This window comes from Gambusia affinis, linkage group LG07 (genome assembly GCF_019740435.1).
Source record: "Gambusia affinis linkage group LG07, SWU_Gaff_1.0, whole genome shotgun sequence".
NCBI lineage: Eukaryota > Metazoa > Chordata > Actinopteri > Cyprinodontiformes > Poeciliidae > Gambusia > Gambusia affinis.
This window is the reverse complement of record NC_057874.1, coordinates 11,507,302-11,534,361: the sequence shown is the minus strand read 5'-3', so window position 1 is coordinate 11,534,361 and position 27,060 is coordinate 11,507,302. Positions and strand designations below refer to the sequence as shown.

At 38.3% G+C, this 27,060-nt stretch overlaps 2 protein-coding genes across 3 annotated transcripts in view; both read right to left on the bottom strand.

The window, feature by feature from the left end:
- LOC122834681 (guanine nucleotide-binding protein G(i) subunit alpha-2-like) overlaps window positions 1–14,381 on the bottom strand; it is a 48,495-nt gene extending 34,114 nt beyond the window's left edge. The window contains exon 1 of the mRNA XM_044123351.1: window positions 13,574–14,381. Within this exon, the coding sequence (XP_043979286.1) occupies window positions 13,574–13,691 (118 nt within the window). The 5' untranslated portion in view covers window positions 13,692–14,381. The remainder of the gene's footprint in view (window positions 1–13,573) is intronic.
- A 5,617-nt stretch (window positions 14,382–19,998) lies between these two features.
- The window catches only part of LOC122834680 (sodium-coupled neutral amino acid transporter 3-like), a 41,766-nt gene continuing 34,704 nt past the window's right edge, over window positions 19,999–27,060 (bottom strand). For both annotated transcript variants that reach the window (XM_044123348.1, XM_044123350.1), the window contains 8 exons: window positions 26,871–26,929; window positions 26,378–26,524; window positions 24,689–24,768; window positions 24,258–24,358; window positions 22,929–23,053; window positions 22,630–22,774; window positions 21,430–21,533; window positions 19,999–20,800 (listed from right to left, as the gene is read on the bottom strand). In XM_044123348.1, coding sequence (XP_043979283.1) covers window positions 20,696–20,800; window positions 21,430–21,533; window positions 22,630–22,774; window positions 22,929–23,053; window positions 24,258–24,358; window positions 24,689–24,768; window positions 26,378–26,524; window positions 26,871–26,929 — 866 coding nt within the window. In that variant the 3' untranslated portion in view covers window positions 19,999–20,695. The remainder of the gene's footprint in view (window positions 20,801–21,429; window positions 21,534–22,629; window positions 22,775–22,928; window positions 23,054–24,257; window positions 24,359–24,688; window positions 24,769–26,377; window positions 26,525–26,870; window positions 26,930–27,060) is intronic.

Below are 27,060 nucleotides of genomic sequence, written 5' to 3'. Positions count from 1 at the left end.
TGTAATATGTGACATATTTCACATTGCTTTTGCAACATTTTGCAAGTTATTTTTTTAATGTGCCCACTTGAATTAGACAAGACACTCCCAATATTGAAGGCGGCACCAAAAAGAGAAGTTACACCTTAAAATAAATAAATACTCTCTGCGTTTGAATATCAATATCGGTTTCTTGGTTTCGGTTATTGTGCACCAGCTCCACTCTGGATTGAGCAGTGCAGCTCCCTGCATGTCTGTTGTTCCTGATCCAACTGTAACAGTTAACCGAGACCTGGTCCCACCCTCTCTCTCTCTCTCTCTCTCTGTTATCCTACTCAATATCCCCTGGCTAAAAAAAGGAGCCTCAGTGTGGGAGCACACCAGGCTGAGGCCCCACAGAAAACCACATAATTACAAATCACAATAAAGCCCTCAGTGTTGTGTCCGTGCCAAAAGCTCAGCTGCATACTGCTAAGCTCCAATGCAAAGCTGCAGCCACCCCCAAATCCTACCCCACCTCCACTTTGTGCACTAGTGAGTCACATCATGCTGCAACAGACGCCAGTCGCAGAAGTTGTTTCCATCACCCTAAATAGCCATCAAGACCTCAACTGACCAAGTCAGAGAAAAACGGAGTCTGTTTGAGCATTAGCTGTTTAGAGGAAGTTTTGTTTTTTTTCCTGCCATTCACGTCTTATTTGCATATTCTAAAAATGGCTCAAAAGCAGCCATAGAAACTTAACTGACCTGTGCTTCTCATGTGTCTGACTCTGCAGGTGTGTTAACTTTCTTTAAAGTGCACAGTTTGTCCACTACAAATTAGAACTGTTCATCTAGTGCTTGGTACAACACAATATAGAAATATGCAAATGATGCTGGAACCTGACTGGTTTAAAAAGCCCCTGAAAGATTCTGGTTGTAATCATTATCCGCCAGTCACTATTGGAGGAAATGAATACGTTTTAAAGCAATCGAGAGTTTGTGTGTGTGCGGTCCTGCTTAACTTTCTCTTTTCAAAATGCCACATCTGATTAAAGAACCAACAAGTCATTCCTTCGCCACCACAGAGGTATTAAACATGTTTTCACTTAAAAAGGAAAGGTTAAAAGGATCAGATTAAATGTCTTCTAGTAATTCAGCTCTTCTTTGTATAAAACACAGTAATAAGCTCAAGAAAACTCATTTTATATATTAAGGCAATCAATGCAACATTTTCTGAGAGAGAAGTCTTTCTTTTAATAACAGCAATCATTCTGTAAAACAATTGATTGCTGCAATCATTGCAACAACCGCTAATAAACAAAATATTCCCAACAGAAGTAGCACTTGAATATGTCTACATATTCTAAAAGATTTATTTTTAATTACATATACCGGCACATCTCCTTTTCTAAACACAGAAGAGCACTTGTGAGCCAGACATATGACCAGCGAGGCTGCTCCCCTTGATTAGTTTATTGCTACAAGTTCTCATCAACTTGCAGAGAATGGAGTAGAGACAGAGTCCACTATTGTGGTGCTGATAAGTCGGCAGTGGCAGGTGAAGAGACTTTCTTGCTGCACAAACCAGGTTCATCATTGACAGAAAACGTTGACCCTGAAGGCTCGACCTTTAGCAATTATTTCCCACTTGCTCTGAAAGCATTTACCTTACAGGAAACTGACCCTCACTCCTCGTGCAGCTGAACAACAGGTTTTTCCTCAGACTTCAATCTTGTGCTGCAACTTTCTTTCTGTTAAAAGGCAGTAGTTCTTCTCCGCCGTCGCCAAAATGCTTATTCGGGAAAATGAACTGCTGCAAAGTCAATGACTTAATGCCAAAGGCTTTGCATCCTTTGAAAGACAACCTTTTATCTGCAGCCATTCTAAGAATAGAAGTAACAGAATCATATTTAACTCTATGAAGGTTCATTGTAATGTCACCATATAATTTAGCAGACTTAAAATAAAAGTAAAATTAGAGTCAATGTAAATTGAATAGGATTGTCTTGCACAGAAGCTTGAAGTTTTGTTATTTGGTAAAATATAAACTGAATAGCGTAAATAATTTAACGCCATTTGCAGAAAAGGTTTTTACTTTTCTGTAGAAGAATTCTTTATCTATGGCTCCCAAGTTAAACAGTAAATATGGTTCAGTTATTGATAAAAATTTGCATCCCAAAAGGTTGCCGAAAGCTATATTGATAATATATTAATGGCAAAGTTGTTCTACCTAGAATAGGTTTTTTTTTAACCAGATTAGGTTAAAGATCAGACATTTTTCAAGCAATTGTTCTGATTCTTTCAATCTGAAAGCTAAAGTTAAATGTCAAGAGATTTTTGTGAGAAATCTGGGAACTACCTTTAAGCATGAACCCTCAGTTAAACTATTAAACCCTGGTGATTTGATAAAAGTAAAGCATAACAGCTGGAAAAGATAAGAGCCAATTTCTCTGTCAAATTGATAAATGGACTTAAATGTTCTAAAATGAATCCCTTCAATGTGATTTTCTTTATTACACATTTCCAAAGACCACAGAGTGGGTCTATACAACACCACAGCAGCCACAATTTTCACAGAATAAGAAGCCATTTTTTTCCTTTCTCGTGCTCTGAGTGCAGTGCAGCGCTCTGCAGCAAGTCACCGAGTGATTTGTCTTTTTATTTGGCATTTCAAGCCACAGTTAAAATGTCACAATTCTGTGTCATTATTCAGCCATTTTGAACCCATTTTACAACCTGCAACTTTTTTCTGAAAGGTGCAAAGGTTGAAAATCAGAGTAAAGGACTGTAAACAAGATAATTATAACTTTTATGGTTACCGTATTTTCTTCAGCTCAAACCTCTGGTTCAGTTAAATCTCCATTTTTATCAACATTTAAATATACATATTTACTCTCCCTTGCAAATGTTTAAATATTCATATTTAAATGTTTAAATATCCATATTTAAATATTGATGAGCATCTTCAAACTGCTTTTCATCTCTCACCGTCAATGGCCAGTAAGCCGCTTAACACATAGTTGGCATGCTGCCATTATTTTTTTCCCCATTAGAGTAAAATAACCACAACTGTAAGCAAAAGCATCAATTTAGCATTTAGCTGATTATAGCATGAAATTCCTAATATTGTTGAGAGACACAACTATTTTCCATTTATTAGTTTTCCTAAACTGTGGCTGACTGAGAGTACTGAATGGAAATAAAGTGAAAAGCAAACAAAGCTTTGTTGGCCTGAGGTGGAGTTGTTGCAATTTAAATTCTTTAAGTGGAAAGTGCAAAAATATCCAGATATGCAGAGCAGGACATAATTTAGTTTGCACTATGCCAAAGTAAGACCTGAAGTGGAGCTTCTCATTTAACAAAAGATCCAAATCCAAAGCAAATAGCTAGAAATGTCCTCATATCTAGTAAGCGTCTTCCTACTGGTGAATTGAATCCCTCCTCTCCTGGTGTCCCAGAACTCAAGGGGAAAAAAAATAAAATAAAATAAAATATGCGTCAGCAAGAGCCTTATTATAGCATATAGCCTTAAACTGATGAAATCAATTCAAGGAAAGTAAATATGTATGAAAGGAACCAACATACTAATGCTCCTGGGAATTTCCCACAGCTATCTGCAAGTCACTGCTAATGCTGGGATGTGTGTTCTTAGTACAAACACATGGAAAAAAAAAAAAAAAGAAGAGGAAAAAAAACAGGGCGTTACTTAGCTTTAAAATAAATAAGCCTAAGATGCTGTTTTTAAGTGTAAGCCCTACAAAAACAAAAAAATTCAATCGACTAAAAGACTGCTGTAGTAGCATGAGACTCACTTTGCATGCATGACCTAAAGTACACCAAGCAGCAAAATGGAAATGGTCTCTAAACTGCCAGCAGGTTTAATTTAAAACCTCCAAGAGGATATAATCCCGATCGGTAAAGAGAGCCTGTGAACAGCTGAGTCAGTGTTTCTGTGGCAGCTCCCTTCAAGATGAAACCTCAGGTGATAGCTTGGCTGATAAAGACCTTTTACCCCCCTTTACCTTTCTCCATAAATCCTCCCTGGGTGTCATTCTTCAAACAAAATTTGTCATAAACAGACAGATGTGTCAACAATTTCTGTTGGTCGGTCTCTCTCTCGAGTTAATGAGATACCATAATCAAATAAATGTCCATACGCCGGTGGCGTCAAACACCATGCAAGTTCTCCTATAAATCTCAGTGAACACACACAGTATTAATATATGGCTTTGAAGACAATAACGTCTACTTCAATATTTGCAGCACAGCTTCATATTTCCTGATGATGATGATATGCCTGCAGTTTAAATATGGGCTCGCTGTTGTTTTCGCATTCACAATTCATTTTGCTTCTGTGATATGGGCAACCACTCAGACCGGAGGTTCTTAATAGACACACAGACAAGCGTTCAGTTATGGTAGTGTCTCCACATGCACAGACCCTGTGGGAAGGAGACACAGTAACGTGCTTTGACAAGCAAAACTAATAAATCCCCATCAAGTGCTAAAATTGCAAACAACGCGAGCCTGATGCTAATAAGATGTAAATGGTTCCACCGCTGCCGTCCACGTTTCCCACTTCAAACTCTTTGGCTACGACTGTCCTTCATCTCCTGGGAAATAAACAAAAAACTGCGCAATTTATTTAATTGGATGTTTTTTTTTTGTGTGTGTGTGACCTAAGCCTACAAGTCTTCTATCTTGCATACAAAGATAGATGCATGTGCACGCAAGATGCACATGCCCCAAGCCAGTATGCGCTCCCACATTTTTCCATTCAACAGTTTGCTCCTTCCTGCTTTGTATTTTTCCTCCACTGGAATGGAAACAAAAACACACCACAGTGCAAATCAAACGTTATGCCTCTTCCAAATATCTATTTTAGTCTTAGACAACATCGGCAAGGTTTTTGATGATTTCTCCTGCAGTATCACAGCAAATACTTTTTAAAATGTGAAAGTGGCACAAACCTTGACTGACCAATGAATCTGAAACTAAACAATAACACTGACTTCATGATGATGTAACCTACAATGTCTTGCTAAAAAATTTATTTAAAATATATTCTCCCCCTTTTTTCAATGTTTTCTTTCACTAAAACTAGCTTAATTTTATAGGATTTCATATAATTTAGCAACACAAAAGTAGTCCATAGTTATTCAAAGGGGGCAAATGATAGTTTTTAGTACTCTACAAATAAAAACCTGAAAAACGTGATGTAATCTGCCCCCTGAATCAAGTTGATCTCTCAACCAATAACTATTGTCATGTCAACAAATTCTCCCACCTGAGCTGTGAATCTCTGCTGCTCCTCCAGAGTTACCATGGGCTTTTTAGCTGCTTTTCTGGTTATTGCTTTGTGTAGGCTGGTGTTCTTTTCTTAGAAATGATAGATTGAACATTTCTCTGAGATTTTTGAAGTTTGGTATGTAGCTAAAATAACATCGTTTTGAATCGCTCCACAAATTTCTCTCTCACTGATCTGCTCTGTTTCCTCATCAACATAATCAATCCATTTTCTTACACCCTTGTCCCTTAGTGGGGTCAGGAGGTTCTGTTGTCTATCTCCAGCTAACGTTCCGGGCGAGAGGCGGGGTTCACCCTGGACAGGTCGCCAGTCAGTTGCAGCGTCATCATAATATTTAACATTTATTTTTTTAAGATGCGAGAAAACTATGTAATTTTTTAGCCGCTATACAGTTACGCATAGTGTATGTGTCTTGGTGTAAGCACGTAAAATCCTTAAAAAGAAAATCCAACATATTTGTTGTCAAAAAATGTGAGGATTTTTGAGGAACAGAACACTAGCAGATGAGCTTTGCCAAAAAATACTGTGTTAATATTTGACGCTTGCGAAAGAAAAATTAGAAACGAAAAAAAGTTGCTCTCTCTCTCTAGGCAGCTGCATGCGGGCCAGAACCGTACAACTGACACAGGATGGGTGTGCTGGTTTCCTCTACCAGTCAAATAAAAGGCTTACATTTACTTCTTTTACATGCAACCAGCTAAAAGAGGAAGTGACAGTGGAGGAGGATGGGGGTTGGTGGGTGAAGGACTGCAACAGGAAATGATATCAACCACATCCGGCAGAGTCTGCAGACTTGATCACAAATGGTGAAACTAAAAAAGCCAGAGAGAACTGTGCACCAAGAAGAGTTTAAGGAGCCCAAAAGAGGCACTAGAGAGTTAACTCATTACAAACAAACTCTGATACGGGAAGCAATTGTTTGTGCTGGTATTATTACTCAAGATAACTTGCATCAACAGAAAATTTGAATTAGAAAAGTTTTAAGTTTACTAACAGAATGCGTGGCAGGCGTCTTTGGATGGCAATACTACATTGCTGAGGATGCTTTGCTCCAACTGAGGAACACATCCAGAGAGCTGCTGAGGTTGTCAGAAAAGGCATGAAAACCAGTAGGTGAGCATTGCTGATGTTTCCACACAGCCCAGACCTGAATGTGTTTACAGAGAAACCTTCTGAAGAGAGAGTGGTAACTCTAGTAGGGTGTGTACTGACACAAAAATAATTTTTTGTTACAGTTGTTGCATTGCATCTGTAATAACAGGATCACAGTGAGCGCACTGATCGGTACCGATACCAAAATTTAATGTCATGTCTAAATGTTGCTTAAAACCAGTGCTGCGCTGACAACATGCATCACGTCGGCTTTTGTGGTCTACCCCAAGCCTCCATCGACCCACAGGAAGTATGTTCTCATACCTCCTACCTTAACGGCCCATAAAGACCTGTTAAACTTTGATCCCCTTCATGACAGCAGGAAATTGGGTTCCAATCGTCTGCCGAGCGTTTCCTGTTTCAAAGTGTACTTTAGCTGTCCTGACGTGTAATCCCAACGCAGAGCGTGTGGGCTCGGCCCTGAGGGAACCCCGGAGCAATGGGCCCTCTAGAGCAGAATACTGACAAGATAACCCTGTGAGGATGGAGGAGATTGAAGCAAACTCATTTCCCATGACGGAAAAAAGAAGAAAATGGACAGCATGACGGCAGAAACGGGGATAATGGTTCACTCCATGGGTGCTTGGTGACAACCAACCTCCAGATGTCCCACTGGACCAAAAGGTGCTCAAAACATAAGAAAGAAGAAAACTTGATGTAGTGATGCTGCAAGAAGGCTTGTTTGAAAGAACATACAAAGACCAAGTGCTATAATACCAAATAGCTTCAATTATTATAAAAAAGAAAAACTTATTGATTAGGCTTGTTTAAGCTAATGGTTTCATGAAGCTACATTTTAACACCCAACACACTGTCTGGCATGTCAGGCCTCTCTGGGATTTAGAGAAGAAGTTCAAAGACTGGCCGCCATGTGGGAAAGTATTCAGTCAGCAGGAGGAAAGTGGGGAACTTTTAATCATTGCCTTGCTAAAGAATATTTGCCGTGAGCCCTCACTCGGTTTGTATTCTTAATTGTTTCATTTTATCTGCAGTAGGACCGGGCAATGTCAAATTCTCCTACTTCCTAACCCTTCCAATGTGTCCTTGGGCAAGGTAGTAAACCCCTAGTTGCCAACCAATCGGTGGATATCTGTTTGCATGTTTGTGAGCTTGAATGTGCCTCTAGTATAAACCTTTAGAAAAGCACTATATAATCTGAGTCCACTTACCACTTATTAATCTAATGTGTGCGTTACTCCAAGAGTAGAGTCCAGAGTTTTCATCCTAGAAATCAGATCATGTTTGGTGAGGAGGTTGTGCAGTCATTCCGAGTTTCCTGCACCTTATTAAACATTTGAAATCTGTCAGAACTTTGCAAGAACCCGACATCCTCAGTCTTAAAATGTAATCCCTGAATATACCCCGTGTGCTGCTGTGGAGTGTCTCTAAAACAACAGGAGGAAGGAAGGGATGTGGACTGACGAGTGGAGGTGGGAATTAAGGCAGTGGTGATTTTTATTTTTTTTTTTGTTTAAGATATCACCATATTAAGAGCAGAAAGGATAGTGTAGCGTTCAGTCTCTGTGGACCTGCACTGAGACGTGCAGTCTGCAGGAGCCGGTCTTATCTTCAGAGCTCTCGCTGTAATTGCAGGATATTCAACCTCTTCGCAGACACATTCACGGCCCTGCCTACCGGTGCGTCATGCAGCTAATTGGGCAGTGCTGTGGTGTAGACTGTTGAGTAAACACGGTCAAGTCATCAAAAAAAAAAAAAAAAAACATATAGAAAGCAACAGCTCATTTGAGAAATTTCAGAATTGCCAGGGTTTCTGTTGAAATAGAGAAGCTGCAGAAAGAGTTCCTCACTTGAGGAGCACCCTCTGAAGAGAGGAGACATATTTATTCTTGAGCAACACGTCAGGGACAATGGTTTCCATTGCAGAAACGGGGAGCCTCTATAATGAGGTGACTACACCTGATACCCACTTAAGCTCTCCCTGTGACTTTAATAAGAGGGAGATGCTCAGTGTCTGACCGCAGGAGAACATGTCACCCTGTGAAGTCATTCAGCAGGTCAGTCTGCAGTAAATAAATGACCGCATGAAAGCCTGAAGGGTGGACTGTACTGTATGTGCTGCTAAAGTTTAATACTGAACTTAGTTCAAGACGAAAAACAGGCTAATAATAAGGGTCTTTTTTATAAACAATTTCTCCTGTTGTAGAGAACATCCACAACTTCTAGAGTCAATATTTGTACGCATGTAAACAAAAGAAAATCATGGTTTGGTTTGTTTTTGGTAAACTGAGGTAATTTACCATTCGGTATTCCAAGAATGTGCACATTTTAATTAAACGTTGACTTATTTTTATTGTCATTGCACAAAGACAGGACCGTGAATTTGGCAACCAAATGTCATATTTAGATTTTGTAATTATTCATCAATGTACAAAATATGCATCTAAATACCTGTCTTAGCAAGTAAAAACCACCAGGCTCAAAATAAATACCTGTAAATGAGAACGGTTCAGCTATATACAACTATCTATGCAAAACAATAACTTGAGCAAAAATAATAATGTTCAGCAGCATGTGTAGATGAGGAAAAACGGTTGAAATCAAATTTTAAAAATCTGCCCAATTTTTGGGGGGTTAACTCTGCCATTCTATAGCAAAATCAACTATGTTTAAAAAAAAAGAGGGAAAAATAATATTGTATTGAATTCACTTTGGTGGTTTTCAGTGTCATTGATGTCAAAGTCACAACTCAAAATGTGTTATTTCTATTTGTAAGTGCAACAACAGTCATAGTGACAAAAAGAAAGTTACGCCTCCTGTTTGCAAAACATTCCTGGTTTTAGCATTTACAGCATTGCATGTAAATGCAACCTGCAACCTCCAAGAACTGTTTTCATAGAACCGAGGCCACGGCTGCAGCACTGAATGGCCCATAAACTGATACTGATATGTAGCACATTACACACAGCATGTCATAAAAACAGTGCCATCCTTCCACTTGTTTTACGATAAGCGCCTTCTATTTTAAGAACCTAGCCAGAATTTCTCCCGTATTCCAGTGAGTTTTCCTGCACATGTACAGTAATATGTAAACATACTGAGGACATGTTCAGTGCAGCGCTAACAGATTCGTGGTAAAAGCTTCTGGACTGCACTGCCTGCAGGAGGCCTGTTTGCATACAGTCGGTACAGAGACGTATTTACATAACAGCACAGTCTGTCACACCTCACAGCAAAAATGTCCGTTTCCTACGGAGGCTGTGAGGAGTGGGGAGAGCGGTGTGCTTTGAATTTACGCCAGCTTAGGCTGAATTGTGCACCTGTTGTTTCCAAAACAGAGTAAAATTAACCTAAGTGATCTTTTAAGAACAAACAAGACGCTGGACGTCTTCCTGCTAATGAAGACTCCAACCTCGACGGCAGGAACTCCTCACTGGTCACATTAACTAATGGCTTTGTTTTTCTGAGAGACAACAAACAAGGCAAAACAATCTCACATCACCTTCTCTCCACCCACCCACCCCTTTTTTTGGGTGAAGAAGATTAGGCCAGAGCAGTTACCTTGGAAACCCCCAATTAAGTTTACTTGTATATTGAGGGGGCAACATTTCATTTCAATTAGGCATTCGGTGAGTTGCTGAAGGGCGCAACAACTCCAGAGCCGATTGAAAACCAGCATCGCCGCTTCCGCCAGCAAACGCAAGAAATGAGGCTTTCACTTAAACCGAAACCCCGCAACCCAACTCGGAGTCTTTAATGACTATGGGGGTTATGGGGATGCTATTGTACCAGAGCGCTTAGAAAATAAGTGATGTGACACTCCTTAAAGGATGTAACACCTCTATCCCACATCCTTCACCCAGGGCAGGAGTGTTGTTTCAGCTGCAGCTGTAAGCTATTGCATTCTGTAGCCTGAGAGTTATGAGAGGATAATAAAAACAAAAACAAAAAAACTTTAATACCGAGAACTATAGTTAAACTAAACACTTAACACAAGTGATCTGAACTTGCTTTGTGCACCTTTGATACACCTGTCCTTAACTGCACTCTACGTTTACCATTTACAGTGAAACCTTTCAAGGACAGTCCAGGTGTATGTCCTAGTTCAAGCTTCACAAGCGAAGACAGGATTTTGTAATTACACAAAAAAAAAAAAAGACACAAACTCCCCTGTAATTGCCCCAACCCTCGCTCGGTGAAGTAGACAGTAATTACTGATGTAAGACCTGCTCCACAGAGCCGAGTATGTAATTAGCCCTCTGTCCGAGGGCACAACTTAACCCAGCCTCCTCTTCAGAGAGCCAAGAGAGGAAGAGGTGGTGTGCGTTCACCATCGATCCAAGATCAATGATCTGTGTTCCGTCAGAAAACAAACAAAAAAAAGAGACACATATATTTGTGAGAGTCAACGTTTCAAAATGAGCTGCACTGATTCCTACATTAAATCAAAGTCTGGTGCACAAATTCAACCCCAACCAGTTGAACACCAAGATGATACACCAACATAAATCAGAGCACATTGGAGAAGTGGAAGGAAAAGATGCAAAAAAAAAAATGTTTAAGAACATATTTGATATGCATTTAGAGTTCACCTCCTTTACTCCGACACTCCTAAGTAAAATCCAGTGCAAACAATGGCCATCAGAGGCTGCCCAAGTAGTCAATTCAATTCACATTGAAGAAGACCAACCAAGAACATGGATGGTGGCAGAATAATGGTGAGGGAGTGTTCTTCTTTAGCAGTGAAAGGGAAGCTAGTTAGATGGATTTAGCTAATAGCAGAACAATAACAGAAGAGAAACAGAGTTGACCCCAAACAGTTCACCTTACAGCAGGATAAAAAACCTTAAACATACAGCTAGACGTGCAAATAACTAAGACTTCCTCTAGAAATGCTGATAGCTGTGGATTTTAGTAATTCAAACACCAAATATATCTTAATATGCTCCTAGATCAGCTACTTTATATGCCAGCCAAAAGTGCATAAAGTTGTGCATGGGTGTTCAGCTTCCCAAGCTGCATTTGCTTTTGGATGCAACAAACCTGCAAATAAACCATTTTCAGAAAATTTGCCTTTTATTTTTCCAAATAAAATCTGCAAATTGATAAATCCATGAATCCCGAATTGCTGGAGGTGCACTGAAATCCTGTCTTAGAATGGCCAGAGTCAAAGTCCAGAAAATAATCCAACTGATTTATAGAGAATGAAAAATAAAGTCAGTCTCTTGATGTGCAAATGTTGGTGTTTATAGTGCTAATTCAAAAAGGAATGAAAACACAATGCAAATAGTTCCGATTTTTGTTGTAAAAAAAATAATTAATTAAAAAAAAGAAAAATGTTGTATAATTATTGCACTTCACAACTATACACTACCCAGTGTTAATCCATCATATGTAAGCGCAATAAATTCCATTAAAATCTATGTTTCTGCTAAAATGTGACAAAGTTGAAGAGGTTTTAATGCTTACTGTTTGCACTATATACCATGGATCCTATACTGCAGCCGTCTGCGGTACGATTCCCACCGATTTCTACATCGACTTCGATCTTTGAGGGTAAGCTTGAGATGCAACCTTTCAGCTGACAAAGCGAGGGAGAGTGGTTGCAGCTATCCATCTCTGTCATGCAATGGCATTTCCCCCGAATAGCAGCTTTGGGGCAACAACATTGAGGCTGGTGAATTATGGTTATGGCTAGAGGATGCCAAATGCAATAACTAGGCTATTTATTTTGTACAAGTTTGACTTTTGGAACTAAATGGGGGATTCTAAAAAGGGGTTAACGGACAATAAACGTGCCGTATCTGCTTCCTGTCAATCTCCATGCAAAAACATTTAGTCAGGTCAACTTCCTAGAAATGAGACGTGAAGTTTTAGCAAATGAGCCTCATGTGGAGAGCAGGCATGGGCACAGCACGAGATCCCCACAGGATGATAACCTTGCCACAGCTTCTCCATATCACGTTATGTATGACCTGCTTTTATTGAAAACAAAGCAATTATTCTTACTGCTGAAATAACATTTGGAGAATTACATTTTTATAAATGACAATATTTTCCATTTTGGTACTCTGGAGAACACCTTTTCTACCATTCTGTCTGTCAACACCTTTCCTTCTCGACACACTGAAGGTTTTTTGGGGGTATCTCAACAAAATGACTTTAAAACACAAAATCAGTATGACGGAAAATTTGTACTTGTTTCGAATCTGTACATTTGATATGCCCTGATGAGTGTCTCAGCCCAACATCTGAAGAATCCCTTGCCTTAACATTTTTCTGTGCACAAGATCTTTATCGGGTTTTAACTCAGCTTGCCCTTTTCCTCATGAAATAAACAAAAAAAAGTGAGAGGAGGAAAAAGCAGCATACTAAATGATCCAATGAGTGAGTTTAAATATTCAAAAAAAAAGAAGGAACAAGGTGATGACATAAGCATGTATCTCTGTCATCACTAAGAAAGCACAGAAAAACAAAAGCTCAAGAAAATCCTAGTTACTAAAGGAGAAAAGCAACATGTTTGCTGCTATAAAAGTCATTAAAATAAAAAAAAAGACAATAGATAACTTTGAAGATATTACAAAGGCTTGCAAAAATAGAAAACGTCTTTCTCAATCCTTTGCGTGTGTGTAATGTGTGTGTCTGGTCTGTCCTGGGAACAGACAGGGCTGTTCATCCTCTATCCAAACGCCAGCCCACTCATTGTCAACCAGACCCTGCCAAGTCTGACCTCCCTCTTTAGTCAAACAGCTGAGAGGTCACTCTGAAAACTGACCTTACAATAAAAAAAAAACCCTAATAACAACAAGACTTTCCAGTAAACTCACAGCATTGCCCACATAGAACATGCTGTAAAACTGGCTTTCAAGGACAGAGCCGTAAAAAGTACCGTGATGTTGCTACTCTAAACTTTCCCCAAGCACTGACACAGGAGCTTTCATGTTTGTGTTGAAGCATGTGTGACACTGGGGGCGAGAAGAAACATAAAACGACAAAAGCGATTGTCTTTCTTGGGCTGCACTGCTTAATAAACTCTAGTTTTACAGAGGTGGGTCGGGCCAAAAACGTCATTTTTCAAGCATTCCAAGGCTTTTTTCCTTTTACTTTGTTATTGCTGGGCACTTTTCACGCAGTTTCACAACTTGCAAATCAATTTTGCAAGTCCGTGTCAGTGTTGTGACAGAGTGTACTCACCCAGCAGCAGCAGTTTCACTTCTCTCGCCGCCTTCTCTCCATCTTCTCGCAGGTTTTTGTCAATCATTTTGGACCTTTCGGCCGCGGCTTTATCTTCCTGACTCACAGTACAACCCATGGTTCCGAGTGCGCGCTTCAGGTCTGCTGTTTGGTAGGGGAAGTTTAACAAGTGAAACAGTCCGAAATCCTCCCTCTCCCTGGGTTTAAAGCAAAAACAAGGGCCGAAGTTGAGTAAGAGACGACTTCCCTTTTTTGTGTTCAGCGACAAACGTGACGGATTCTGTTCATCTGCGACTGTGAAACGACGCGAATCTGGGATTTCTGGGCAAAATCTCAAAACACAGGTTAGTTAATGTCTCAGTAAGTCAACATTTGTTCCCTATTAGTCCAAAAATACGGCTTGAGTAACTTTTCTGGGTGAACTTTCTGCTAGTCCTCGCAGCGTATCATCAGAGCAGGTCAAAGACAAGAAAACGGCCCACGAAGTTCAGCATTTGAAAAAAAAAAAAAAAGTACTCCAGCTGTTCAAAACCGAGCACACGCAGAAACCCCCGCTGCCAGTTAAGCTACCGAAAACACCCTCGCCACTTTTCCCGTGGATTTTTTGTCTCTGACTAATGTAAATATTCGCCCTAATCCGTAAAGCCTGTGCGCATTCTTTCCCCGCGTAGAGATTTATCACATTTGAAGCCACACCCGTCGCCGCCGTTAAGTTCCCCTCAAACCGACAGAAGAGCGAGTCAGCTCGAGCAGCGTCACCTCCCCAGCCCAGCAGCTACACACAACTAATGGATCCGCACCAATTCGACGCCAGCGCAGTGTGCGGCGGGGTGAGGACAAGGCGGAGTCTCTCGAGCTTTTACACGTTGGAAAAACATTAGAAAGCGAAATGAAATGCTCTGTTCTTTGAAATTAATGTCTAGTCCTTATTTATCTTGGTTACTTCAGGATTATGCTTCCCCCTCCACCATTTAATGTCTTTGTTAGACAGACATCAACACAAACACAACAATTGTAGTTGTGTTTGTATCATAATAATAAGACATATTATGATTATTGTCATTCAGGAACAATCAAACACTGGGTAAGGTAAGTTATTTTATTTACTTAGCACAAACAATACAAGATATACAAACAAAATAATAAACCAACAATGGGGAAACCACTAATATATAAAATACTCAAGTAGCCTGTATCTCATTTTCTTTTCACTTTTGAGTAATTTCTTAGATTACTACTTCTTACTTTTACTTTTGTTGATGTAGTGCTACTTTTGCTTTAGTACAACGTTTGGCTGCTCTACCCACCTCTACCTTTTGCATTGACTTTCATCCTCATTTTCAGATGGTACTTGGTGCATTTGCTCCCAAGTACCATGATGAAGGGTCCAGTTCTTCTGCTTTATTTTCTGAAGTAGAACTTACTGATGGTCTCAAGCTTTCCACAATCACCCTTTCATACATGGTAGTATTTATGGTGGATTCTATGAACTGGTTATGTCCTGGTTTATCAAAGCTTTCCCATATTGTGACGCTTCCAATTCCATGATTCATTGTTAATATTTAACATCTCCTCCGCTCTGGTGTTCAAACAATTACATTTAGACTCATCTGTCTCTAAAGAACATTGTTCCAGCAATCATTGCCTTGGTCTTAACTCTTGTCGGCAAACTTCAGTCATGGCTTTCGTGTGTTTTCCTGGAAAGCAACCCATGAAAGTTAATCGTGTGAAGTCACTTTCTGATTATGCACACATGCACTTTCACATCAACAGTGATGAGAACCTGATTTAAAGATTTTAGTGATTTCCTTTAGCATCTTGTAACTTGTTTTAATGTTTAACTTTCTTAGAGGGCATATTGGGAGTTGTTATTAATGTTCTCACCTATTTTGAGCTGATTTTAAATTCTTGAGACCTCTTAAACTCTCCTGCTACATCAGATTTATTTATTTTTTCTTCTGCTTGAAACTGCAACATTTGCACATCACAGTGCAAACAGAATGTGTCATTAAATCAGTAGTCCAATGACTCCCAGTACTAGCCCTCATGGCACACTGTCCTTCATGTTTAACACGTCTGATTCAGATGATTGCCATTCAGCAAAAGCCTGTTAATCAGTCATTGATTGAATTCAGGTGCAGAAGCAGGGAACTATGTCAAGCATGCAGGACAGAGTGCCTCGAGGACCAGGGCTGGGAAACACTGCAGTGTGTCTTTTCAGGCAAATGTCCTTCACACATGCAGAGGAATATGGTAAGTGGTAAATGGCCTGTACATAGTACTTTCACACGTAAGCTGCATTGTACCCACAGCTGCCCTGGGGCGGAGTGACAGAAACAAGGCTGCCATGCAATTAGTGCCAACATGACCTCTGACCAGGACTATAGTCAGGAAACAACATAATGACTAAGATGGATGAAGCAGGGGTTCAACCTGGCAACCCAGAGGTTGGAGGATTAAATCTTACCTCCTGAAATATCATTGGACATGAACTAGCAGATGTATCATTTGAGCTTTTCATGACACTATTCTAAAAGTATAAACATCCATTTTCTTTTCAAGTCACGTTCTTCCTCTGCCAACTTCCCAGGCTCGTCTGTCTCTTGTTTTAAAAAGAGCGAACCCCACTAAGAAAAACCCGCCTCCTCCCAGTGTTTTATGGGAAATGTAGTCAGCAAGGATGCAGCGCTTATTTCCCCCTTTAGCAGCTGCAAAAGTTTGTAATCAAGTTTAGTCATGTCCAAAGTTAAGCCCAAAGCTTACCATGATATCTTGATCAAACATAAAGGAAACTAGTTTTTACATGGTAATAGCTTAACTGATATTGATTTGCTTAGTATTTTACTGTATTTTTATCTAACTTAAATGATAAAATAGTCAATTAAATTCGCATCGTCTTTTTAAAGTTATCCCTCAATTAATGATTCAGACGCTTTCTAAACGTTAACTGAGTTACAAATCAATGGCGCCGATGTTGAATCCAATTAAATTGGTCTGCTAAGATAATGAGGCGTTTCAATGCATGTCCAACTTGGAAATCAGAATATACTGAGCCCAAACTATGCAACTTGTCCTCTATCCAAATTATCCTAAAAAAAAAAAACATCCTCGCCGAAAACAGTTTTTTTTCCAGTTCTGTAGCGACGTCATGTGGTAGATCGTGGCATAGTATCTCAGACACGCTTTAGTCTGTGATTAAATTACAATATGCAACAAAAGTGTTAATGCCTAAGTTAGGTATTTAAATAAAAACTAGCATTCAATGATCACATCTAAGAAATGAAGAAAAGGAAATCATGTTACCCCATTATCTTTATTGCAACATCATTTACAGTACAATAACTGCCAGCAACATATTAAAATATAGAGATACAAGAAAATAGACACAAATTGAAGGACAACAAGGTTTAAAAGCACTTTAAAAATGATTACATTTACTTTTCTAATTGAACTAAATCTTTAATTGCTATTTACATTATATAAACTAGATATGAATATAGAATATAAAGGGCATACATTTATATACATTATTTATAAATGCTGGCTGATGTCATTTTTTAATAATATGTTTTGCTGTTCAATCAAATGCATATTACGAAATTACAACCAAGGAGGCCAAACAACACCGAGGTCTCCTCAGAGATCCTGTTGTATCCTCATTTGTTGTTGCTTTATTTATTCATGTTTGTCTGTTTTTGCATGTTGTGAAGACGTATCATTGTGCAACCTTATTATTATTAATTAATTAAATCAAATAGCCTACTTGTGCTTCAGCCAAATACCAGGTTCAAACAAGGAAGAGGATAAATAAAAGCATAAATTAGCTTAACATCAAACACAGAGTTATGCTGCAATGGCTGATGCAGATGATTCCTCTGCACACAAACAAACACATAAAAGAAACATATATAAGGTAATAAAAATAAAAGGGGATTAAAAGATATTTGTTGTGTAACAAAAGACAAACAGGACAATATTAATATATTCATACAGCACTTTTAGTAGTCTGGTGTAAGATATTTCTTTTGTCATAGAAAACAATATTGAAGTGTATGCAAGCCCAACATCTTACTGAGGACTCCTAAGTTAGTAGGTTTGTGTCTGCCAAGAAGCAGTGAGGAAGACAGACGTGACCACCAATGATGATAAACCACTCACTATATATTTTTAAAAATCAAACATGAGAAAAACAATCATTTTGCATCTCATTACTGACTCGGAGTCATCCGAAATATCCACATAAAACATCCAACATGACGTTTTGAACAACACTTCACCCATCGAAGGTAGACGAGGAACACTTGCGTTATTATATACTTTTGATCGGAGTATAGGGTGGATGGGAGTTAAACGTCACAAATGCATGAAGGTAGTGTGGTTCACTTACAGTGGAATCATGGTTTCTCTTTTCAAATGACACAGACACTCAAAAACCTCCAACATTACATCCAATAAATTATTCATCATATTCAGGGAGCACATAACAGGAGTATATTCATTATCACGGAGGCTCGAAGGAATGTTAACTTTGATAGGGTTATTGCAGGTTATTCATACGTTACTAATCCACTACATTAGACAGAAATATCAAAAATGTTGTCAAACAAAAGGAGCTTACCCTTAAGTCACGTCTTTAGATATATTTATTTGCATTTCATCTCATTGACTGGTCTACATTGCTGTGCTTTTTGAAGTAATAGTGCTTTGCTAACCACCTGCTAAATAACAGACACACTGACGGCTGAGACAGACATGATCGGTCACTAGTGTGCATGACGGACTATCGTCAGTAAGGCTTGTCCTAATATTTCCAGTTACTGATAGCAATCTCTGATTAGTGACCCTGTTGTTGGTGGCGTTTCTTTTGTGCAATACTCTGCAAAAACATATTCATACCCCTTAGGTTTTTTTATCTTTCGTTTTTGAGGTAACAATAACAAATATCAGTGAATTTCAGGGCAATTTTATGTGATAAACCAACAAAAAATGGAAAAAATAATTGTGAAGTAGAAAGAAATACAAATTTAAACCCAAAAGGTTGATGTTCTTTTGTATTCCTGCTACTCTGATGCCCCCAGAGTGATTCTTGTGCAACAAAAGAACACAGCAGGCAGGTCAAGGGTAAAGTTGTGGAGAAGTTTAAAGTAGGGTTAGGTTACGAAGCAATGTCCCAATCTTCTAACATCTCACAGAGCTCTGTTCAATCCACCATTCACACACGCAACACACATCAAGATGTGTTATTGTCCTGTTTTTTGGGGGGTTTTTTATAAATTGGTTCATACAAGGACCAAAAGGTTATGGTAACTCGAGGGGTTCCAGAGATGTGCAGCTCAGGTAGGACAACTATTAGTCTTGCAATCTGGCCTTTATAGGGGAGTCAAAGGAAGGAAGAAATCCCATTACAGGCTACAAAAGACTTGAGACTAAAGTTCACCTTCCAGCAGGACAACAACTCTATACATACAGCCAAAGCTGTGATGGAGCAGTTTAGATCAAATTAAATTTCTAAAATGGTTCAAAGTCCAGAGCTACACTAAATTGAGAATCTGTGGCAATTGCTGTTCATAGTTGCTTTCCGTTCCGTTTGACAAATCTTAAGCTCTTTTTTTTTTGTTTTAGAAGAATAGCCAACAATCTCAGTATGTACATGTTTAAATCTAGCTGTGACATACCCCAGAACATTTGCATCTGAAATTCATTTGATCAGATGCTACAAAGTATTGACTCCAAATTCATGAATAACAATGCATGCCAAAGATGTTTAGTTGTCAAAATTATGACAACCATGAATCCTCATACTTCCACTTCAAACTTAAGTGCTCTGTGTGTTGGTCTATCCCATAAAATGCTTTAAAAAATATACTGTTATTTAACACTGCAACTTGACAAACTGTTTAGAAGCCCAAGGGGCATGAATAATATTGCAAGGCGCTGTACATTTTGGTTATCTCATATTACGACTAGCAAATACTTAAAAGCAGTACATCAAATCGTCCAAGAGCCCAACCCCAGGTTTATCTGATCATACAGCCTGATCATCAGCAGTCTTCTCTGCACTGCGGTTATTTTTTGGGGGGCTAAGCAATCCAACAGACGAGGTCCTCAGTACCATTTCTACCTGTCCTCTTACAAAGTAATACAGAAAACAAGGAATACCTGCACAATTTAGGCATGTATTGTGCTATGTTGGCAAAATTCAAAATATGCCTTCTGGGTTATCCAGAACTAGCTGATCAGTCTTAGTTTTTTTATCCAGTAAAACAATACAATACACTTTTTAGACTATATCTGATAGGACATATGTAACTGTGCTTTACATTTTAGTTGAACACCCTGATCAACAGGAGGAATTGAGAGAAAGCTGAAAACTTCAAGATATAAAATAAAGCGCAGCAGCAAGAGTTAGTTTAGAGTTCGGGTGGCACACCTTGAGGAAAAGGCTGCATTTTTGAGCTTTGTCAGCTGAATCACTTGGCCACGTATTTATTCTCAGTAATGAGTGTGCTTGTAGTTCTCTCATGTAATAAGCAAAAGTAGTGCCCAAAATGTAGCGATAATTGTCTTTTGCACTTTTAAAGTGCAACTGCTGTGGAAAAAATATAATTATATAATTAATTCTAAGTACAGAAATTCTACAAAATATATATAAATCATTTTACATTAGCTGGTAAACAGGAGACGGATCAAAATATTTATGTAATTTGTAGTTTTCATATTAAAAGATCCTTTCAGGACAGGAGCGCACTTTATCTTTGCTTTTCCACTTTGTCCTCACAAAACTCAGCCTCCAAGTGTCACAGTCAATCATCACACATCTGGCACTTCAGTAAATTAATTGTTAAAACTTCCCAAGCACTTCTACTGGCCTGGATCCACTGTTACTGTTTGGTAGGATGTACAGTACAATTAATCTCCACCAGAACCAAAGAGCTTAGAGAGGAGAGAGACACTCAGCACCCCCCAAACTCTCATCTCTGTGGCGGATATTCTCTTAGAAAAAAGGAAGGGCGTCTTCAAACATCAGTGATTGGACATCAAAATAGTAACATTACAACACAAAATCCAAATCAACAATATAAAAGCTGAAAAAAGAGAAGAAGAAAAAAATACAGTAGGTTTCTAATGACCACTGCTCGCTTTACTGCTGCCCGATGTCCAGTCAATGATGATAAAGCTGAGACTCATTATCATAAATAGGAAACCGATCCCAGCGAAACAGGCGGCCTGAAAGAGAAACACAGAGTTCAAGGAAGAGACACACCAACGGGAGGATTAAGTGGCTGCATGATATCAAAAACTTTAACTTTTACAGGACATGATTGTTGATCTTACTGTTTTTTGTTTTTAAAAAAAATCAGATTTAGTTTGGTCCTAGAACAGCGGTGTCCAAAAAAGTTTTCTTCTATTAAAAATGCAAAAATATCTGATAGCATTTATACAGATAGTGTACGTCTGCATGTTGTATCGCTGGTGTTGCTGCAACAAATATTAAGTTGTGTTATTGTGCTAGTTTTTATTAAAATAAACTGGTTCTTTCTATGGTTGGCCTTTAGCATAGCTTTGCAATCTCTCAGAACTGTGTTCTCTCCCAGATGCAGTAGCTCTGATCTATGACTACATGCTTCTTCTGCAGGGCTTTTGAATAGCTGTACTCAAATTAAAGTTAGGATTTTTTTTTTTTCATTTTTTTTTTTTTTTTTTAGCAAAAAACTATGCCAATGCAATAAACTTTTATTTTAAGGCTTTTCAAATATATTTTGCATAGATTTAAATAAATGTAGAGGTCCTCCCATAGTTGAACTGGTGTAAATGAAGGACAGTGGATTTGAGCAATATTTCCAAGAGATTCTCACCAGGATCTTTGGAACTGAGCGCAAAGGCTCCTCTTCTTTGGGCACAATTCGGATGTAGAAGACAGCAGGGAAAATGAAGATGAGACAGGGGGCAGACGTGGCACCTGAGAGTACATCAAATACATTCAATTATTCATAAATCATTTCAGTGTGAAAAATTAAACCCCGCAGAAGACGCACCACTCTGAGGAAAAATAGGGAATGCTCACAATATAAAAGTTTATCATGTAAAACTATAGTTCTGAAAAGCAGGAATAAAAATCTGTTTTCAGAAAATCATGCCACCTCTAGAGGCGATTTATGGCTGTTGTCTGTTCTCTGATAAAAAATTAGATCCAACTTTAATGTTTTTAAAGCAATAAAACATTGTAATACAATAAAGACAAGAAAATGATTGGTGTGGTTCTTTCTTATTATTTTAATGCCATTTCTGCCCAGATTTTCCACAACAGTGACACACCAGATACGAGGAATAATTTTGCTGGAATTTTTATTCCAAAATTCTCCATAAATAAGAAACATTTCATTCATAAAAAATATTAACTATCTAGAAAAGACTTGAGGATTTCTCGATTCTAAAACATAAGAATAAATTACTTCAATTAAACCATAAAAACAAATAAATTCTACTCTATATGGTAGATATTTTTGTTTTATTCATGTATATTTTGTGTAGGACCAAAACCAAAAATAAGTGTTAGAATTTCTACGGTTGCTAAGCTCTAAAATAAAAAGTTTCTTTGCAATGCCAAGTAATTCATGAATAACTTTTGAACTATATATGTCTGGACTAAGAAATAGGGCTGCAGAAATCTTTTATCAGAAGACATCATAAAGGGCGTGAAAAATATCTCTCAAAACCTGCACACTCATGCAAACAGGCTATGCAGATCTTTATTTTTTCATTTTTTTGTCTCAAAGATTTTTATGTTTCTTAGTTAAATTGTATAGGATACATATCACCTCAAAGTTGAGAAAAGTATAACTTCTTTATTTTAGCCCAGTTTCCCCCCACTTCTGTTGAACTAATAAAATGCCCATTTGCTTTGACAATAATTAAATATCGTCAAGGCAAGAGTATGAATATGAGCCGCCAATATGTCTCTATTTGTTATCTATCAAGTTATTCCAACTTAGGGTTTTAAATTCTAATCTGACGAATTCACATCTTTTTCTCGAGATCAATTTAATTTAACCTACCAATAACCCCAAAGATGCCCAAGATGTTTGGGGCAAAGATGACCAGCAGGTTGATGAACGTGAGCAAAGTGATGGCAATTGCAATGTGACGAGGCCAGTAGAAGGTTTTATTGGGGAACATCATCTGCTGGATTGCTCTCCTTACCTGATCATGACATAAAATGATTTAATCGTTTATTAACATAATAACTTTGACAATAATGAAATATTGTCAAGGTAAAAGACAATATTTTAATTAAAAAAGCAATGGGCTGATGAGCCTGTGTGTAATTATTGAGTGCTGAAACAATTGTACTTACAGGAAAGAGCACGATCGGTACTGTAAGTGTGACAGCAGTGAGAACAGCCACACGCACACAAAGGATTAAAGTGTCATAAGGGTTGATGCGGCTGTATGTGTGAAGTAGCTCTGCTTCCACTTCCTCTGCAAGTGGCCAAAACAGGAAAACAGAGATTCAAAGTAAAAGGTCAAAATTAGAGAAATTATGGGGTGCTACTTTGTAAAATTAGACTACATCTATTTGAGTTCTGGCTATTTGCAGGACTTTTAGCAGCATAACTAAAACATAAGGCCAACTCAACAGAAATTCTTTAATAAACCAAAAATCCCCCATCCCCCAATGCTATATCAGTCCATAGATCTAAGCCCTCTAAAAAAACTGGGATGTCCTCAAGAAACAAGAGTCGGGGCTCAGGATGATTTATAACAGCACTTTCTTGAGGGGTGTAAGAGCAAAGGTATTCTAAAAACACATCTCTAAAACCATAAAGATCTTAAAAGTCTTCCAAATGTATTAAAGGTAAGTACTTTTACTTCTTTAATTAATTGGGTCGTGAAAGTAAATGACAGTATAAAATCTGATACATTTTTCTTCATTGAAAGTTAGATTTTAAGATACACGAGGAAAGATGATTGAACTGTCTCCAAAACATGTCTCATCATAATTTCCTTAACAAAGTCTGATTTTATATATTTGATGACTGAAAGTTTCTGAGTACCAATCCAAACATAAATAAAGGTTAATGCTATATTTTTGTTAAAGCCCTAAAATCATAAAAAGATATGGCCCTATAAAGTTACAGCAGGTGTCCATCTCCATTAATATCCTTCAGTTATCAATGATCAATTACGTGGTAAAAATGTTTGGGTCACAAATGACCTACAAGTGTCACATTGAACTAACGAAATTTCTTTAAAAAATGTCAGGTCAAATACCATTTTCTAGGTATTGAATTATTTTTTAATATGAATGTTTATTTCTCTATTTCATTTTATATAATATGCAATAGAAAAAAAATTTGAAGCCTTTTTTCTCATCTTTAACAGTGGTGTCAATAATCATCGAGGGACTTGTGTTTTTTTTTTTTTTTTTTTACTAGAGGCCACCAGAGGGCATTAATGTATCATAATAGTCACAGCTTTTAATTTACTACCATTTTATTTCAATAAATTTGTATTAAGTAATTTTGGTACATTTATTAAATGAAAACTAAATTTGAAAATGCTTGCATTTTTTTTTTTTACATTATGAAAAAATTGAACGGTTTAGTCAACCGAACCAGCAGTGAAACATGTTCTCTAAGACAGAAACACAAATTGTCAAAAATGAGAGAATACAAGGGCTTACCGTAAAACGTTAGGTATCCAAACAGAGCAGCCAGGAAGTACATGACATACATGACTGCAATGGAAATATTGGACACATGCTGCATCTTTTTCTTAGTGGGGCTGAAATCAGAAAGAAAAATCATCATGTGGTTACACCAGTATCCAGTTTAATTTTGTTTTCCAAGCAATGCCTGTAAAACCAAATACAAACGCTGCCTTCACCTTTAACCTTAGTAAACATTAGCAGCTCTTTTCAACAAGGGATTGTACATTTCGGCTAACAACATGCTACACAACACAAAGCAGTGCAGAGACATTTCAAAATACAGTGGAAGCAGTGCATGTGACTAAAATATGGCAAGCCAAGCACAAAGCACACACAGTAGCTTTGTTTATTAATGTCTCATCCAAAAAAAACGTTAGCAGGAGGTTTCCATCATAAGAACATACTTGCGCAGCTCTGTGTAGATAGGGAGGACCTCAGGGTGGCACACAAAGGCGAACGCCAGGATTGGAATGGTGTAGGCCGTCTGCAAATGAACCCCAACAGGTCACCATAGATACAGCAGCGCTATCCCCGCCGTCTAACCACCAACTTCTGGCTGCACTGCCCATTGCTCCCTCTGACACATCACAGAGAGCTAATTGTTTCTTGTGATTAACTTGGGCCTGGCAGCAGACCAGCTTTAGCCTATTTAAAAATGCCTTGCAAGCCGCTAACCAGCTGCGATTGGTCATAGTTGAGTGAGAAAAAGTACGGGGATGCTGACAAAATGTTTATAGGGTTTTAGGAAAAATCTGGAGCAACGAGAGAATATTTGCTGCTGCTCTGAAAAGTACAACTGCTGAATGAAATTATGCAATTACGTTCAGACTAATCAGACTATAATGAAGGATCATCCAAGATTATGTGTCAAGAAAGTATTTTGAAAACCAAAAGGAACTTAGAAAAGCGTCCAATATTTTTCCATCTCAACTGTTGGTCCTGAAATGTCCAAATTTGATGGTTTCTCTGTGCAAATCAAATGCTTTAGTAATTGCTGCACTACTTCAGAGACCAAATGATTTCTAGTCTTTTTTGCCCCCTTGCCATTTTGTATCCTTGTATTTTTGGTCTTTTCTGTCCCCCATAGTAGACTTTGTACCAACTGGGGAGAGGTTAAGTACTTTCTCTAACTAAATAATGGACAATGTTCTACAATTTTCTATTAATTTTAATGTCAGGAAATGTTATACAAATTTCTTAAATAATATCCACCAGCAGGGGTCGACTGACACAAGGATCAGATCCATGATCAGTGGTAAAAAGATGCAAAAGAAGGTTTTTAGAACATAAGAATTACACACAAAGTGTGGGCACATTTCAAGATTATTCAAAGTGCTTTCCTCCATATTTTTGTCACACATAAATGTTTCCAATTGTCAAATAAATATTAATAATGGCTAAAGATAACTTGATTAAATACAAAAAGAGATTTTAAAAAACTGGCCCTATGTAGCAGGCTAAAAGATTTCAAATGGCAACCCATCATGTGCCAATTCAAAAGAAACAAAACTAAACAGATGAGAAAATAATTGACATGTATAAATAAAAGAACAGATGATAAAGTAATCGACATCTATAAATTTGGAAAAGGTTTGCAAAACCATTCAATTTGAGGTATGGCAAAAGTCTGATGGCAGTGATTGACAACAAGAGGGGCACAACAAGTTATAGGTCTAAGAGACATTTAGTTTTCACAAAGAGCCAAAAAGGTTTGAATCATTCTTTCCCTTATAAATAAAATGGGAAATGCATTGTTTCAATAAGATAAAGGATTCATTCACAGGGAGAAAATGCAAATAAGAAGGAACAAAATGACAATCCATAGGAAGAAAATGGAGGTACAAATTGGCATGGAGGCAAACTGACCTAGAGGCAGTTCAGGGGTTCATTCTGTCTTTGGGCCCTGCATCAGTCATAAAGTTACACAGGTTTGCAGCAGGTTCTGATCTGTTTCAAACTAGGATTCCCATGCTTTGATTGTGAGAAGGGCCAGGCGACATGCTAATGACTATGACATAAGAGGGTGGCTTTCAGTGCCCGTAGCAGTGCAGGTGAACTTGCAGCTTCATAGAAAGTCACATGCAGACACATACTTGTGTATTGAGGTTGGCCATCTTGGGAATGCAGGCCGGATTGTCCTCCCCACCGGGGTCGTTGACAGTGACGTTCATCACGCTCAGAGTGCTGTTATGTGTGAAGTCCACAAACGGACAAGGGAGGTTGAACTTCTTGTAGATGACCTGCGCAGAGTGCAGAGACAATTGGTGTTGCGGCGAACCAAAAAGCAGTGAGACGGTTAATATTGGGACAGGCTGGAAATATGTCAATGAGAGAAAGCCAACAAAAAAGAGAGACAGGGAAGGCAGCGAGTGGATTACAGCTCACAGAGCCAAAACTAGGTCAGAGAAGGAAACATAGCCAGGGACTGCAGCATGCAAACATTAGTTCAGAGCAGTAAGTAGGAAATACCAAAGAGCTGGTGGGAAGATCCCAGTGCATCTGGTCAGCTTGACACAGAGCAGGAACGGGAGACAACATGTGACATGTACACCACACATATGTATAGTTCATGACCAGAGGACTCACAGAAACGAGGAAGAACACCATGCAGCTCAGTGAAAATCCACTGGTGTATCCCAGGTATCCTGAAAAATAAACACTTTATTAGCATTTAATATCATCACAGAATACATGGCAATGATTGGCAAAGACCTAAAGTTCATGTCATATTAAGTTACATCAAGTGTTGAATATATTTTCAGATTTTTTTTTCACA